The sequence below is a fragment of the Emydura macquarii genome, unplaced genomic scaffold (assembly GCF_026122565.2).
Source record: "Emydura macquarii macquarii isolate MOO-44397 ecotype Brisbane River unplaced genomic scaffold, CSIRO-AGI_Emac_v2 contig_719, whole genome shotgun sequence".
Lineage (NCBI taxonomy): Eukaryota > Metazoa > Chordata > Testudines > Chelidae > Emydura > Emydura macquarii.
Window position 1 is genome coordinate 9,849,052 of NW_027130856.1, and position 16,318 is coordinate 9,865,369.

General features: G+C 40.9%; 1 protein-coding gene across 8 annotated transcripts in view; it reads right to left on the reverse strand.

Moving 5' to 3' along the window:
- Positions 1-4,165: 4,165 nt before the first annotated feature.
- The window catches only part of ZMYND11 (zinc finger MYND-type containing 11), a 135,060-nt gene continuing 122,907 nt past the window's right edge, over positions 4,166-16,318 (reverse strand). For 6 of the 8 annotated variants that reach the window (XM_067542684.1, XM_067542683.1, XM_067542686.1 and 3 more), the window contains 3 exons: positions 12,788-13,060; positions 11,693-11,878; positions 4,166-6,539 (listed from right to left, as the gene is read on the reverse strand). In XM_067542684.1, coding sequence (XP_067398785.1) covers positions 6,417-6,539; positions 11,693-11,878; positions 12,788-13,060 — 582 coding nt within the window. In that variant the 3' untranslated portion in view covers positions 4,166-6,416. The remainder of the gene's footprint in view (positions 6,540-11,692; positions 11,879-12,787; positions 13,061-16,318) is intronic. The other 2 variants (XM_067542687.1, XM_067542688.1) reach the window with 2 other exon arrangements.

The following is a 16,318-nucleotide window of genomic DNA, read 5'->3' on the forward strand; positions in this document are numbered from 1 at the left end:
TGATCACTACCTATTGAGCCTGATGAGCTAGCCAGCTTTCTATTAATCGTATAGTCCGTTCATCCAACCCATACTTCAACTTGCTTAGAAAAATACTGTGGGAGACCATATCAAAAGCTTTGCTAAAGTCAAGGTATATCACGTCCACCGCTTTCTCCACAGTCATCTCATCATAGAAGGCAATCAGGTTGGTCAGACAAGATGCCACGGGGTCCTCCTCTTTACCATGTGGAAATTATGGGATTGAGCTGTTCCAAAAAGTATATTACACCCTTTGATGACAAAGGGGTTTTTCACAATTTTGGGGTCCTGAAAGTGGGGTATTTTCTGGGGTGGGAGGATGTGCATCTTCCTTCTCCCCCACACAAACAGTAGAGGAAAGAGGATACAGCCAGAGGTGGTCTTCACTTTTTTGTGTTACCGTACTGCCTAGAAGTCCCAGTCATGGACCAGGATCCTATTGTGCTAAGCATTGTGCAAGCATAGAACAAAAAAAATTGTCTCTGCCCCAAAGAGCTTACAATCTAAGTATAAGATCAGTGATGGACACAGACAGGAAAGTAAAAGGAAAAAAAATGAGATAACATTGGCTAAATAGCCTTGACAGGGAAAGGATAGAACACATAAGCAGAGTGAACAAGGTGTGGGGGGCCAACATCATGTTAATACCACGATAATTTTTGGGAAGGAGGGTGTGTTTGTGTGGGTGTGTGTGTGTGTGGGGGTTGAATGGATTGACTTAGGAGGGTATCTGCTATATGTGAAGGAAAGGGGATGAGATGGACATGACATGGGAGGAGGCACAGGTGTGGCGCAAAGCAGATTCGAAGGGACTCGGAAGCGATTTAGAGCAAACAGCCAATCAGCTCAGGTCAGAAAAAGTCCAGGAATGTTCTGCAGCTGTGAGAGGACCATCCAGAGGTTTCTGTGTTGGCTGCTTCAGCGCCTATGGCCTAGACTCTGGCTGGCTTCTTTCTGCAGTTGTGCCCCGAGGCCAGATGGTTATGTGTGGGGTGGAGTAGGACCCACCACCTAGACCTTAGTGCCCGTCCATGCTGGGGAAGCTGCTGAATGAGTGCTCCCAGGGGTGGGAGGTGGTTGACACCCTGACAACACAGTTCCCATGAGGCGGCAACCAACAGGACACAGAGGCATAAAACCTTAGTGTGGCTATTTTGTGTCCCTCGCAGAACCCTGAGAGCTCAAAGGCTCCTGCAGGGAGTGGGTGTGCAGACCCAGGACCTCTCTCTTCGATGGAGGAATGCAGAGCGAGAATACCAGCAGGGCCCCTCACAGTTTCCTGGGTGTGGGTGTGCCGCCTTACAGCCTGACCAGGTCCACATTGGACAGGCTGTATCAGTAAATAAATCTGGGACGACAAACTGCCGCTGCCAGGTGCTAAGAGGTGCTGGGAGAAAGGAGGCCCTGACCGGTCAGAAAACAAGCTGCAGCAGCACAGGCTTCCCTGTCTCCCACACAGCAGGGACAGCAGCTGGGAACCTCCGCTCCTGTCAGCCCAACTAGGACCTGTGGCAGTGGCCAAAGCCCATCCCCCTTCCCCCAGTGCTGCTGGAAGCAAGAGTTACTCTGCCCATGGACCTGCGCAGTTCGGTCTCCCAACACTAACTAGGGGAGGCGCAGGGACAAAAAAACCTAACTTGTTTCAAAGCTGAGCTTGGTAAGTTTATGGAGAGGATGGTATGAGGCGGTTGCGTTTAATGGAAAATGGCCCATCCATGACAGCTGTTAACAAATATCTCCAACAGCTGGAGATGGGGCACTAGCTGGAGACGGCGTTGAGTTACTAGTGTCGGCTGCGTGGGTCTCATCCACATGCTCAGGGGCTGGCTGACTGCCACATTTGGGGTTAGGAAGGAATTATCCCCCCGCTTAGGCTGGCAGAGAGCTTCGGTTTTTTTCGCCTTCAGCATGAGCATGGGTCACTTGTTGGCTTGAACTAGAGTAAATGGTGGATTCTCTGTGACTAGGAGTCTTTCAATCAAGCTTGGAGGATTTCTTCAGTAATGCAGCCAGAGGTTATGGGCCTGCTACAAGAGGGGCTGGGCGAGGTTCCGTGGCCTGCAATGTGCAGCAGGTCAGACAAGATGATCACGATCCCCTCCCGAAAACACAGACAAAGCAAGCCGGGGGTCAGCGTGTAACTTTGTATTGCATTAGGAGGGCCCCGCCTGCCCGCTGGGGGAAGAGGCGACAAGCTGGAATGGGAAGCTGCTGCAGGTTGAGCTCACACTCCAACACCCAGTCCCCAGGACCTTCCACCCTTTGGGCAGAACCGTACCCCTTCCTGGGGCCTCCCACCCACAGGGTAGGGAAGGTGGGGCCGTATTGCTATTACATGCAGGGCCCACTGAGGATTATGGGAATTTTAGAAACACGTAAACCATTTTCTTTCTGGGCCAAGTCACTGTAAGGTATACCCTAGGATGCTGTAAAAGTTATCTGGGCATGTGTGTGCACAAAATTTGTCTTATTGCATTCAAACAAGCAGGTGCCTGAATTGTTCTTGTTGAGAAGGCTACAGTCAGATCTTTATCTGGCTCATTTAGTTGCCTGTGAGCCACAGCTCTGCAAAAGGGTTTGGGAACCATGTGCTCTACTGTGTTAATAAGTAGTGTCCCATCCTATATGAAATGGGAACACTTGAGCATGCAAACTTAATATTTATTTTCCATGTGCATCAGAAAGTAAAACTTGACCACATGACGAGAGCAATGACCATTTAAGGAATGTGAAACGAAGCCAAGATGAACTGATTTTATATTCGAGTAAATATCAAACCAATTTTTCCCATTGTTCGTCCACCTTTGGTAGTGGTCATCGGCAGGAACAAAACACTCACCTGACTCCTCTCAAGAGGTTAGCATGCCCTGATTTTTCTCTGTAGCATGCTCAATTGCCAAACTTCTTATTCAATGTGCAGATGTTCATGAGCCCCAGATGCCTCTTGCAGGAGGTTCACCAGTTTGCTGCTAGATTTCTGATGTGATCTGAGGGGATGGCTAACCACAGCAACTTTAAGGAACAAGTGAATAGATGGCAGAAGAGAGCACACACATGGATGTGGCTCAATGACAGCAAACGCTGAAAAGAAAGCTATAAGTCTGTGATTCCTGCCTATCCATGGCAGGTAGAGCTAAGCATGTCCAGTTTTAAAGTACACCTGTAATATCTTTGCTGTAAATCAGTCTGTGATCCGTGGACCATTGGGAGACCACAGACTATGTCTAAGATTTCCAAAAGCGTCCACACCTTGAGTTGAATTTTTTTATCGGTCCTCAAATGAAAGAAGGTTGAAAACCACAGCTCTAAATAATTCCTCCTCAGTATTCATATATAAGATGGCTGTTAACTATTGGTCTGTAATCTCCCGGCACTGCCTGTCATGGCTTGTTCAAGTCACATGTTGTGATGTGTTTCAAGTTTGTGATAGAACAGCAGAAACAGTGGTTAACATATATGAGAGATGCTTCAGGGGTAAAAAAGCAATACTTCCTTGGGTGTAAATTGCATCTGAGACAATCTTTTGAAATAGGCATGATGTGTACATAATGTAATGCCCCAGGAAGGAAGTGTGATGTTGTTTTTCAACAGTATATTTGTAAAAGGAATAAACTTTCTGGTATTCATTTAATTACCAAACAATGAGGTCATAGACACCTGGTCCCTTGAGAGTCTGGTTACTCTGACATAACACACAGTGTGGCAGGTAGGCATACATACACTGATGACAAAAATGACTTTGATTCGGTCATGTGTGATTTTAGGTAACACAAACCCTATCCTGCAACCTTAAATTGTGATTTTTTCAGTTGCACCTGGTACAGATATCAGATGATATTTTAGAGTATTTTTTTCATCCAAATGGAGGGATTTTTTTTTTTTTGCTAATGTAGGGAGAAATTATCCATAAATGGCACTTCTGAAAAATCATTATCCTTATTAATCAGACCACTGAAACCATGGTCGTGAGGAGCTACCCCATTAAAGAACAACTACAACCCATGTTAGCATTAAACAAAAATAAATCTAAGGAGATTTTTTTTAATGGATAGATGTTCTTAAAGCTATTCCTTGGTGAGCAAAAGTAAAATACCAGGTTAACGTGTATATTCTCTGTGGACCTGAAGACAAGAGGGCAGATTTAACATGGACACCTTCATAGAACAGCAACTTTTTTTTAAATACATTTATTAACCAATGTTAACACATTAAATGACTCTATATATTGCTAGTCAGAGCAGCTTACAAAATGCCAGAATGCATCATAGAACTGGACAGCCACGATGAATAATTACAATGTGCATAGTGGCTAAGCTCAACACTTTAATATAGCTTTATGATTTGCAGAAAAAATTAATTTTTAAATCATGATTCCTAAAACAATCAATTGTAATTTTACCTAAAACTTATACAAAACCAGGCCACAATTTTTTTCATTTTTTTTTTTAAACACACAGTTTTCACGCTGTAGTAACTTGGAAATGTGCAACCGTGTCAACAGAGACAAAAAAGCCAAAGTAACACGAATCTTACTTTCATGCAGCTATCAGTTAAATATTACATATTCTGGAATGATTTTACACCAAAAATATTTCCACAATAACTTGCTTTCATAGGGGTGGATCGAAGGTTTGGAACTCGTAAAGTAATCGAACAAGGTTAACTTTTAGTTGTGATGTGTTTTACAGTCACAACACAGAGGCGACCAACGTTAATTACACAGGTATCAGGCAATAACAGTTTGTGGTAAATCAAGTTACCACCTAGTTACCATTGTTTCCAATCAACTTGCCATGTAGTTTCTGCAACATATTGGGCATTATTTGGCAGTATCAAATCAATTAACTTGTATCACCACTCTAAGTAGAAAAGATCAGGATTTCAATGGCAGTTCACAGAAGTCTTAGTTATACTTTAATTTTTACACTGACCCTGACAAATCCTAAAGAAAACTTTTTTTAAAGGCTTTCCTCCTGATTCTTTTGCTTCCATCGTTCCATCATTTAATTGCTTTCAATAAATATCAAAGATCTAAATAAATATTTACAAATTATTCCTCTAACTTCTCAAAAAATAGCTAGGATGATTAATGGGTATTTGACTCAGTCTAAGACCAACCTTTGAAAGAAACTAAAATGGTGAGACACTTTAAATGAAAAGCTGTTTAAGTAAGCTTTACACCTATTTAAAAAATTGTCTCTGAATATGGATGCAATTCATATAACTATATATAAAACAAAACAAAAAAAAATCATTTTTCAACTATCGATCCATTCCTATTGGTAATGCTTCTTAATCCAGACATTCCGCAAAATACAGACTTTTTACAAATCACGGCATCTTTAGTACAAGAAAATTAACATGCATTATTCTTCATTCTGAGTACAGTGATGGAGCTCATTAATAGGCAATGACCCATTACTACAAACATAACGGCTTCTGTGAAACTTAAGTGCTATTTTTCCTTTTATTATTAAGTTGCAATGGAATAGGTGACACTAGATAATAGGCTGTCAAATTACCTTGGGTTGGGGGGCTTGGAGGTCGGGGGGGAAAGCATTAAAGAAATTTTTATGCCTCATCTGTAATTCCATGTATGAATAAAGGTAGTTTTTTTTGGCTTTTCTTTTTCTTGTTACAAGCACTCATGTTAGGACAAGGATGAAATGTGCAAACTTTAAAATTTAAATATTCATTTTTCTCTAAGATCCAGCTCAGCAAAAATTACCCCAGTCCCCTGTGATTTGAAACTACAAGATCAAAGCTAATATTTTGTTATAAAAGTTATATATTGAAAAGAAATAATGAAAAAAACACAATAGGGAAATATTTAAGAAAAAATAGGCAGGACTAGCACCTGCTGTGTCAACCCTGTTCCCTAAATTCAATCATATACCCACTGGTATAACCAATAGATAATGCCTTTAAACAGTAAAATTAAGCTGAACAAAACCAGCTCACCAAGGTTAAGAAATAAATGTTACATCAAGGTAGTATGCTTTTTTCTGAAACAGTTCTATAGTTCTTACATTCAGATCTAACTTTTAAATGTTCCTCTCATTAAGCTCATGTAGTTTTTTATTTAAATCTGTTGCTTTTAAAGATTAAAATCTCTGTAAAACCTAAAAATGTTTTAAAATGCAACAAATCCTCTATTTAAAATTATTGAAAGTAACCTGCTCCCACTGATGTTAAATTCAGTAGACTGAAAAATTTTGGAGGAGCATTGAACAGAAGATTGAAACGACTGTGCAAAATTTCTTTACGAAAATTGTTTAAAGGCTGGTGCAAAATGGGAAGCAAATTCTAAACAATTTTGGCTTCTTGGAAACAAAAACCGCTGTGTCTGAGAATAGCAATCATCGGGGTGGTTTTCTAGGGGAGGACTAAATCTTTCATCTTTTTCTGCGACAGGTACGTTTATGTTCAGCATGCCAGTGTTCCTGCTGACACTTGATGGAACAGTAAGACGTATTCCAGCAGCAGTGGTACATAGCCTCCTCTTCACAGTTGTAGCACTGCAGAGAGAACAAATGGTATGGGATTACTAACACTTGCAGGATCGACCCTGACAAATACAAATGGTTTTTCATCAGCTCATTTGTTTCTGTCACCTGGTTGCCCAGCACAGACTGTGGAGTATTCCTCTTTTAGTTAGGCAGGTAGTAGCCAAATGCAGGTGGAATTTTTCACCCCTGCTAGATAAGGACTGCTCTTTATTTCAGCAGATCCCCTGAGGAAGACTTCCATAGCTGCAAAGTAACAGAGGTTAGCTTACACTCACACCTAAATGCCTGAATATGCAGAGCTTAATTTTCCCAAAAAGCTTTAGGTACCTAAATGAAGTGGCCACATTTTCAATGGTGCTTAGCACCCAGCAGCTCCTATTGAGAAGAATGGAGACTCCACCACACCCGCCTCTGGAGAACAATGTGAATGGGTGCTGGGCAGCTCTGAAAATCTGGCCACCTCACTAAGGCCTCGTCTACACTAACACTTATGCCGGCAAAACTTATGTCGCTCAAGGGTGTCAAAAAAACACTCCCGAGTGACAAATTTTGCTGGCATTAAGTACTAGTGTGGACTGCCCTATGTTGGAGGGAGAGCTCTCTCCCATTGATATTACGCGGCTATACAAGCACTCTTACAGCGGGACAGCTGTACCGATACAGCTGTGCCACTGTAAGTTTTAAGTGTAGACTAGCCCTTAGATTCCTTAATAGGAACTGAGGTCTTTTGCAAATCTGGCAGCTAGTATCAGAACTCTGAGGAGATGGGGAGATCCCTCTTGGGTGGGCATCACCAGTTATGTCACAAATCACAAATTACAATGAAAAGTGATTGGTTTGCCTATTATCTGGTTGCACCAATGGAAAGTCTTTGGTTGCCAATAAAGGGTCCAGGATTAGAAGTCAGAGGTTAATGCCAGAATAGGGGAGCTGACTGACATGGAGAACTGCAATTGGGCAAAATGAAATCCCCATTCTCTTTCACACCCCAGGTGGGCGCTTATTAAGTGTAGATATTGAAGTGTGATTGACATCTTTAATTATTATGACACAACCACCATTATATAAGCACCCTAAGGCTGAATTCTGAATCAGCCACATTAACCCTGTAGAGCTACACAATGAAGTGCAATGATCACCAATGGTCTGCTCTGTTCCTCAGCTGAGGCTTCTTTACCCTCCTCTGCTCAGGCTGAAGGCCTTCCTTTATAAGAAAAAGGAATTTCTACTACTCAACACAATGATAAAGAATTCGATTTACACAGCAACAACAAATCCAGAGGCTCAGTTTTCCTGCCTGGGCCCTTCAAGAAGGATGAAGAGGGCTTCAGAATTCAAAGGTTTTGGTTCTGAAAGGTGAATATTTAGGATCTTGTGCCATGCCCTCATTTTCTTTCTACCTGACCGTTAGGGCAGAGCTGGTTGTACTATTTTATTGTAGTGCAAGTTTCTACACTGGCAACGTGTACAATGCTGCTAGTTCTTCCTCCTCTTCGCAGAGGTGAGAGCTAACAGGAAAATAACTTGGTTGACGAGGAAGCTGGGACCAGATCTGTTAACAAGTCACAGTCTCTAGATTTTTATATAGTCCCCATCATTATAGTATCTTCAAAAGCATTAACATTTATCCTCGCAGTATCCCTGTAAAATAGGAAAGTACTATTACTAGGGGACCTGCAAGTGCTCAGTAATTTTGAAAATCAGGCTCTGGCAGTCTCAAGGTGGGCCCTCTGAATGTGGAGTACCCAAAATGTGAGGGAATGTCTGAAAATCTAGACTGAGATGTCTATTGTATGACGGGGAGCAGAAGGAGGAATACAGCCCATTCTGCACATGCAGTCACCATGTCAAAGAATCAGGATTTCACTTTTCAAGAAACTTCCTATGTTTTTTTATGTCCTACACGGCTACAATATTTTTAATAAGATGAATTAATCAGGAAACAAACCCAATTGTCTTCAAGAACTACAGCTTACTAAAAGGCAGAGAGAAGGAAAAAATGTACAAGGGCCAAGCCAAAAGACAATAACCATGTATTTGCATCACCAATACAGAGACTGTCCAAGGTGCAAGTGGAATCCCTTCCCATTTCTTTTTATAACTCAGCTATGGAGACATTTATCTGTAACAGCGTTTGCAAATGAATATCCTCTGGGGAGCCATATTCCTGGATTTCATGAAGCTGGCTATCCAGGACCCTGTAGGAGCCATTAGGAACATCAGCTGAAAAGGAACGTGGAACAGATGCATGTCTCTATATTACACAGCGACCAGGAGTCAGCCAAAGATAAGGTTCATGTTTGCTTGTTAGGAGACATCACTAAATCTAAAGTGGAGGGGGACAACTCAGATCCATAGATGGAGAGCTTGCTGTTCCCCTTACATATGTCTTCCATAAGTCTCAGACATAAATCTCCTATATCATCCTATGTGCAGATACCCATGATGGAGGGAGTAAAGTGCCAACTTTAACTCTGAATCTGTTTGCTTTTCTTGGTTTTAGGCATGCTGTAAATAGTTGTGTTTCAGCTAGTACGGTATATTCAGTGGAGAATGTTTATTCCCTTAAAAATAGAAACTGGTATGCAGAAATAGGCAGCATTTAAGAAACAGCAAGAGGTTAAAATAGAAAAATATAAAGAGATGTAACTAAAACAAGAAATAATCTAGAAAAGTCAGACCAGAGTGTATCATGCTGCATAATCTGAAGACTGTTAACCTTGTCTTCCATCCCCCTTTATTGTTACCCAGGTTTTGCATCTTGTATTTGAGCCAAGCTCTCTAGTGGTGTAAATAAGTGAAAGTCCACTGAGTTGTGTTAATTTATATCACCAGAGAATTCAATCCATTATGAAGACTGTAAGCTATTTGGTCTGGGACCACTTCTTTCTGTGTGTTTGTAAAGCACCAAGCACAATGGGCTCTTGATCTTAACTGTGGCTTCTATAGGTAACTGAAATATAAATGTGTAATTAATAATAATAGCTTTCCTTGGCTTTGGCTGTACATCACAAAACCAGAGAGCTCTGGTTCTAATTAATAAGCAAAGCCACTAAAACTCATTTGGTATATGCTGATTATATGAGATTTCAGTAAGAAAGCATCATTACTATAATAGCAGCATACAGCAACAGTATTGCACTTAAGCGTCTATTATTATTACCACTGGAGAAAAAAATCATTTTGGAGGGTTACATATTTGGACCATTTCCAACAGTTTGAGGCTGAACGCTGGCAGCCAGGTTTATCAGACTACATAAAAGATTCTTCTAAAAATGTGAGACAGTACTTGCCTGTAGGAATTATTCACTGAAAGTAGCATTCGAAAGACACCTACTCCCAGGTCCCTGTATTTGTGTGCGACTGTCAAGAGAGCTCTCTGGCACCAGAAAGGATAACATTTAACTACCTTCCTTGGAGGTGGTGTGTGCACATGTCTATGAGATGTAATGTAACAAGAACCAGTGCATCAATTAGCACTTTCTTTTTGATAAAGTTATCGAACATGACACACAAATCAGAATAAACTAGAGTGATTCCCAGTTCTAATAGGGACAGCAAGAGTGAAAGTGTGCATCAATCATAAATTCTACCTATGGGAGACAACTATACAGTTAAATCATTCTCTGAGGTCTCGAGGTAAGAAGTGAAGGCACATCACCATTAGAGACTAAACCACCCTCCGTCAATATACAGAAGATCTCTAAGGGTAGAACGATAGCTCAGTCTATGGGAGCGGTGGTGTTTGACATATCTGAGTCCTCTTAAAACCAACCACAATCTTTGATACTTCGGAAGAGACCCATTGTCCCTACTTGCCGTTGTCCTTCTCTCTCCTAAGGGACAGAGTTTTCTTTTTACAGACTACCTTTCAACTACAAGAACAACAAAGAGAACTAATGATTTTGAATATAAACAAACAACCACTGTTAGTGGAAAGAAAAAAATCATTGATACTGGCTTGACACAGAGCTGGCCACTGTGAGAAGAGGGAGGAAGGAATCTATGGCTGTGTGCTGGCATCCATTAAGTCTCCAAGACGAGAGTGCCACCTTGTGGTGAGGCAGTGAAACACGTCTCAGCCTTATATATTTGGCAAGATCTAGGCAGAAGAGGTGTGTGGTAGATCTAATGCTGAACATCCTTTATTTTATACATTGCTATCAAAATCCTCATACCACATTTTAAACATTGCATCGAATCCCCCTTTTGTCTGAAGTTTAGTGCACACTCTGTCTCTCTCTCTAAGTAGTCCAGGTGTTAGACCTTCTGTTCCTAACAGTAACGCATTTTCCATCCACATCCTATTAGAAATCTGCAACACTACATGTTAATGACTGTTTGTAACACATTAGTAGCCAAAATGTGCTAGGTGCTGCACAGACATATAGAAAGATGTACTTCCAGCCCTAAAAGGCTTACAATCTAGAATGACAATTCACAAAGGGTGGGGAGATGGGATACATCAGATGCCACAGTGGTGAGCTAGCAGCCCAGTTCTAGTTATTTTATTTACGTGTAAATGTACCCACTTTTTGTATATGCTGCTACAGATTCAAGTTTTTAGGAGTGACAGAGATGGGTGAAGGTTTGAGAAATATATTTTGGATAGTCATTCCACATATACAGGGCAGCACAGAAGGAGGTGTTGAGAGATTTATGAGAGAAGGAAACAAAAACTTGCATCATTGGCAGGTGAATACAAATGGAGACAAGTTAGCTATACCGGAAGTGGCTGCTTCATGCAGGGCTTTGAAAGCAAGACAGCAAGTTTGAATGTAATGCATACATAATGCATACATAGTGCATACATAATGTAACGGGGAAGCAGTGAAGTAGCTCAAAGTGAAATGATTGTAGCACTAGCATTTTGGTAGCAGCACTTTGATGGGCTGGAGAGGATGCGGTTAGTATAACGTAGGCCTAGGAGGAGAAAACTGCAATACTCAAGGTGGGAGATGACCAGAGCATGGAGTAGAGAAAACAGTAGTGGGGGAATGTGAAGGTTAAGGACAAGAGGAGGAGAGACTAAGATGACCCCAAGGTTGAGAGCTCAAAGAGAATAGAGTGGTTAACAGTAACGGAGAAAATATGTCCATGTTCCCTTGCAGGCTGTACCGAACATTTTCAGTTATTGCCTGGTTATAAATCCTGACACTTACCCACTGCTTCTTCTTGGTCTGGGAAATCAGTTGCTTGTGCTGACCTGCTAGTTTCTTAATTTCTTCTACAAATTCTTCTTTGCACTTTTCCTTTACCTGCTTACATTTTCTGTCCATCTCTCCTTGCATGTTGGCTACAGCTTTATTAACAGCCTGCCTTTTGTCCTCCTCCATCTCTGTACGAAGCTGGCATAAAGAAAGCAAGTCAATAAAGAAAGTCAGAGGGTATTTGTGTTCTTTGGCTACCTCTAAATAGCATTGCCATAGTAGATGGCGGTCAAACAAAGTAGAATTTTCCTTCTTGGAAAATGCAGACGCTTCCATTGTTTAAAAACAAATAAAAGACTCACCCCAGCAATTTAGCATACAACACATAGATCACAACCAAAACTTTACAGTTGCAAGGCAACTCTGTAAAAGCAGCATCATAGGATTCCACGTGTATTGTGTCAATGACTCTAGATCAGATGTGCTCAGTTTACAAGGGGAGTTTTTTCTTTTTTAAAATAAAGCTACACCTATAATACAAATTTACAGTAAAAGCAGATTGGACAAAACCCCTGCAAAGAAACTTCACTAAGTATAAGCAAACCATGATGGGTGGAAGAGTTCAAAGGGTAACCCTTCAAGTTTCAGTCTGACCCAAACCTCGTTTAATGATCAAGCAGGAATAACTGATAAGAAAATTATTTACTCGGTTTCACTTAAAGAGCCAATCGGCTACATCTGTATAATTCCATTGAATGGAATTGCACAGGTGAAGACTGAAGGCATAATTTAGAGTCACACAAGCTGGAAAAGTGTTACTGGGGTCAATTATAATGAATGAATGAAGACAACTTGATTTTCAGACAGCGGGTTGCCTTTGCAGAGATAGAAGCTAGAAATAAACAACTGTGTACTGAATAAACTAAGCACACTTGATGTGGTCTCTCTGAAATACAATAACCAATGCTGGTTTTACACAGTGTCTTTTGAAAGTTGCACTTTAGAAAAGAATTTTCTTTATTTTCTTAAGAATGGACAACAGAACACAACCATCTCCTCCCTCTCCAAACCACGTGTACAGTTTGGGTTACTTCAGGTGAGTGCTACCTTTTCCACTGCTTCTCGTACAACTCTCTCGGTCTCTCTCTTGTGATCAGCCTTCATCCTGTCTTTGAAGTCATTAAAAATTTTGGTGTATTTGTCATGGCACATGTTTTGACATACTCCATCATTATTGGTCTGAGTGCTCCGATGCAGCATTTTTGGAGAAGAGGCACTTAACTTCTTGGTCTGTGTTGAGACTGAAACCTTTTCAATGGGCTGAGGCATTGTGGGAATTTCCTGGCTTGAACTTACTGCTTCAGTTTCAGGCTCTGGCTCCTAGAGAGAAAGAGCAAACTTTCTAACCCTTATGTCCAAGACAGATCATAACTTTTAGCATCTAGAAGTAAAGATTTGAATACACTGAAGCTTGCAAAGTTAGGTGTACGCTAACATCCCCCTGTACTAGCCAAGACCCTGTTCCCTGAGGGTGCTCACTGTGACGGAGGGCTGGCACTGCTGGCGGGGGAAGCAGTGTTAGTCTGAGGCTAAGGCTCCAAAGGACATGAAAAATCTCAGTATATCATCCTCGCTATGCCCCTTTCTCAGCCAGCACTGCCCATTTTGGGGTTACACTGTATCCATACAACCCCTTAATGAAGTGGTGGCTGCATCCTCTTTTCACTATAACACCCTCTGAGAGGAATCCTCGCTGTGGGGTCCTTAAGCCTGAATTTATCCTGGCACAGCCTGGGCTAAATTGGGCCCAATAGGCTACTTTGGTATCTTGTAAGATTTTGCTTACCTCACATGGTTGCTGCAAGGATTAACTAATTGTTTCAAAAGCACTCAGAAGATGAAAGGCTAATGAGATGCCAAGTGTTACTAATAATAACAGAACTAGACACAGATGACCATGAAAGCATTGTGCAATTACATAATTATCCTGGGAAGAAATCGCAGTTACTATAGAACTGAATTTAACTCACAGTTTGTAACAGAATAATACTAGTTGTCCATGCTCTGTAGAATAGATGTAAACAATACAGCCATAAAACCCCACCCCCAGAAGCTTGAAGTGTTTAAAATCACACACAGCCATTGTTTATTTCCTCTAAAAGATTATTATTTTGTATTTATATAACCACTTAATTCAGAATGGATAATTAATAAATTCTCTGTAATGACAAACCATCACTTATCACAATGCCTACTTCTTGGGCTATGCTTTGTGGTTGCCTACAATGACAAATACAGAAATTATACCCGTTAAAAGGTAGAGCATGTATTCTCTTTTGCTACCAACTGCTATTTAATATGTCAGTCTGATTCATCTTGTACAGTTGCCCTTATCTGGTCACCGATCCAGAGGCCTGCACTAGGTCAAAAGTGAATATATACAACAAATTACCAAATTCACTTGACAGAAAATACTGTAAAGCTGTAGAACAGTCCACATTATACTCCCAGTGAGCAGGCACTGTTCCCAGCCCACTCTCAAACACAGCCCATGCACTAGAGCCCTAACTCAACCCTTTTCTGGCTTTCTTTTATCGACCCACAAAGGAACATTAACACAACATGAAGTTCGGTTCAAGTCTTTACCCTGAACAAAATGGAAGGATAAACGAAAATAGATTTGCCACTAAGGTCCTTGATTTTAAAAGGGCAAATTTAAAAAAAAATTAAGGGAATTAGTTAGGGAAGTGGAATGGACTGAATAACTCAAGGATTCGAATGTGGAGGAGGCTTGGAATTACTTTAAGTCAAAGTTGCAGAAATTATCTCAAATCTGCATCACAAGAAAGGGGGAAAAAATTGCAGGGAAGAGTTGCAGACAAGCTGGATGAGCAAGCATCTCAAAGATGTGATTACGAGAAAGCAGAAATCTCACAACGAATGGAAGATGGGAAGGATCAGCAAGGAAAGCTACCTCTTGGAGATCAGAAAATGGAGGGGAAAAGTGAGAACTGACAAAAGCCAAGCACAGTTGGACCTTTCAAAGGAAATTAAAACCAATAGTAAAAAGTTCTATGGCCATATAAATTAAAAGAAAACAAGGGATAATAGGGTGGGAGATTAAAGGTAATCTAGGCATAGCCCAACACCTAAATGAATACTTTGCCTCAATTTTTAATAAGGGTAATAAGGAATATAGGGCCATGGGCAGGGCCATGGTGGCTAATGGAAATGAGGATATGGAAGTAGAAATTACCACATCCGAGGTGGATGTCAGACTCAAATAGCTTAATGGGATTAAATCGGGAGGTCCGGATAATCACCATCCAAGAGTATTAAAGGAACTGGCATATGAAATTGCAAGCCACAAAAGCAAGGATTATTAATGAATCTGTAAACTTGGGGGTCGTGCCCGATGACTGGAGAATTGCTAATAGAGTACCCAATTTTAAGAAAGGGGAAAAAAGTGATCTGGGAAACTACAGGCCTGTTAGTTTGACTTCAATTGTATGCAAGGACCCAGAACAAATTTTGAAAGAGAAAGTAGTTAAGGACTAAGAGGTAAATGGTAATTGGGATAAAATACAACATGGTTTTACGAAAGGTAGATCGTGCCAGACTAACCTGATCTCCTCCTTTGGGAAGATAACTGATTTTTTTAGATAAAGAAAAAGCAGTAGATCTACTCTACCTGGATTTGAGTAAGGCATTTGATACAGTTCCACATGGGAAATTATTAGTTCAATTGGAGAAGATGGGGATTACTATGATAACTAAAAGGTGTATAAGGAACTGGTTAGAGGGGAAACTACAACAGGTCACCCTGAAAGGTGGATGGTCAGACTGGAGGGAGGCTATTAATGGAGTTCCTCAGGGATTGGTCATGGGACCAATCTTAACATTTTTATTAATGACCTTGGCACAAAAAGTGGGAGTTTTCTAATAAAATTTGCAGATGACACAAAGTGGGAGGTATTGCCAATATGGAGGAGGACTGGAATATCAGAAGAAGATTTGGACAACTGTGAAAACTGGAGTAATAGAAATGGGATGAAACTTAATAGTGCCAAGTGCAAGATCATGCACTTGGACAAACAACAAGAATTTTTGTTATAAACTGGGGACTTAGCAGCTAGAAGCAACAGGGAGGAGAAAGGTGTAGTGGTTGAGCACAGGATGACTATGAGATGCCAATGTGATGTAGCCATGAAAACAGCTAATGCAATCTTAGGATGCATCTGGTGAGGTATTTCCAGTAGAGATAAGGAAGTGTTAGTACCATTAAACAGGGCACTGGGGAGACCTCATTTGGAATACGCTGTGCAATTCTGGTCTCCCATGTATAAGAAAGATGAATTCAAACTCAAACAGGTGCAGAAAAGGGCTACAAGGATGATCAAAGAAATGGAAAACCTTCCTTATGATAGGAGACTCAAAAGAGCTTGGCTTATTTAGCCTAACCACACTGGCTCCTCTATCTTTAGAGAGCCACTTCCATTTCCTCTATATTTGGGGGACATAACAAGCCACCTGTCTCAGTGAAGTAATTCAAACTTTCTTAAACCTTTACCTGTAGGATCAACACCTGCTAGGGATGTAAAAGCCTAAATGTTTGAACATTTAAATAGTAATCACCTG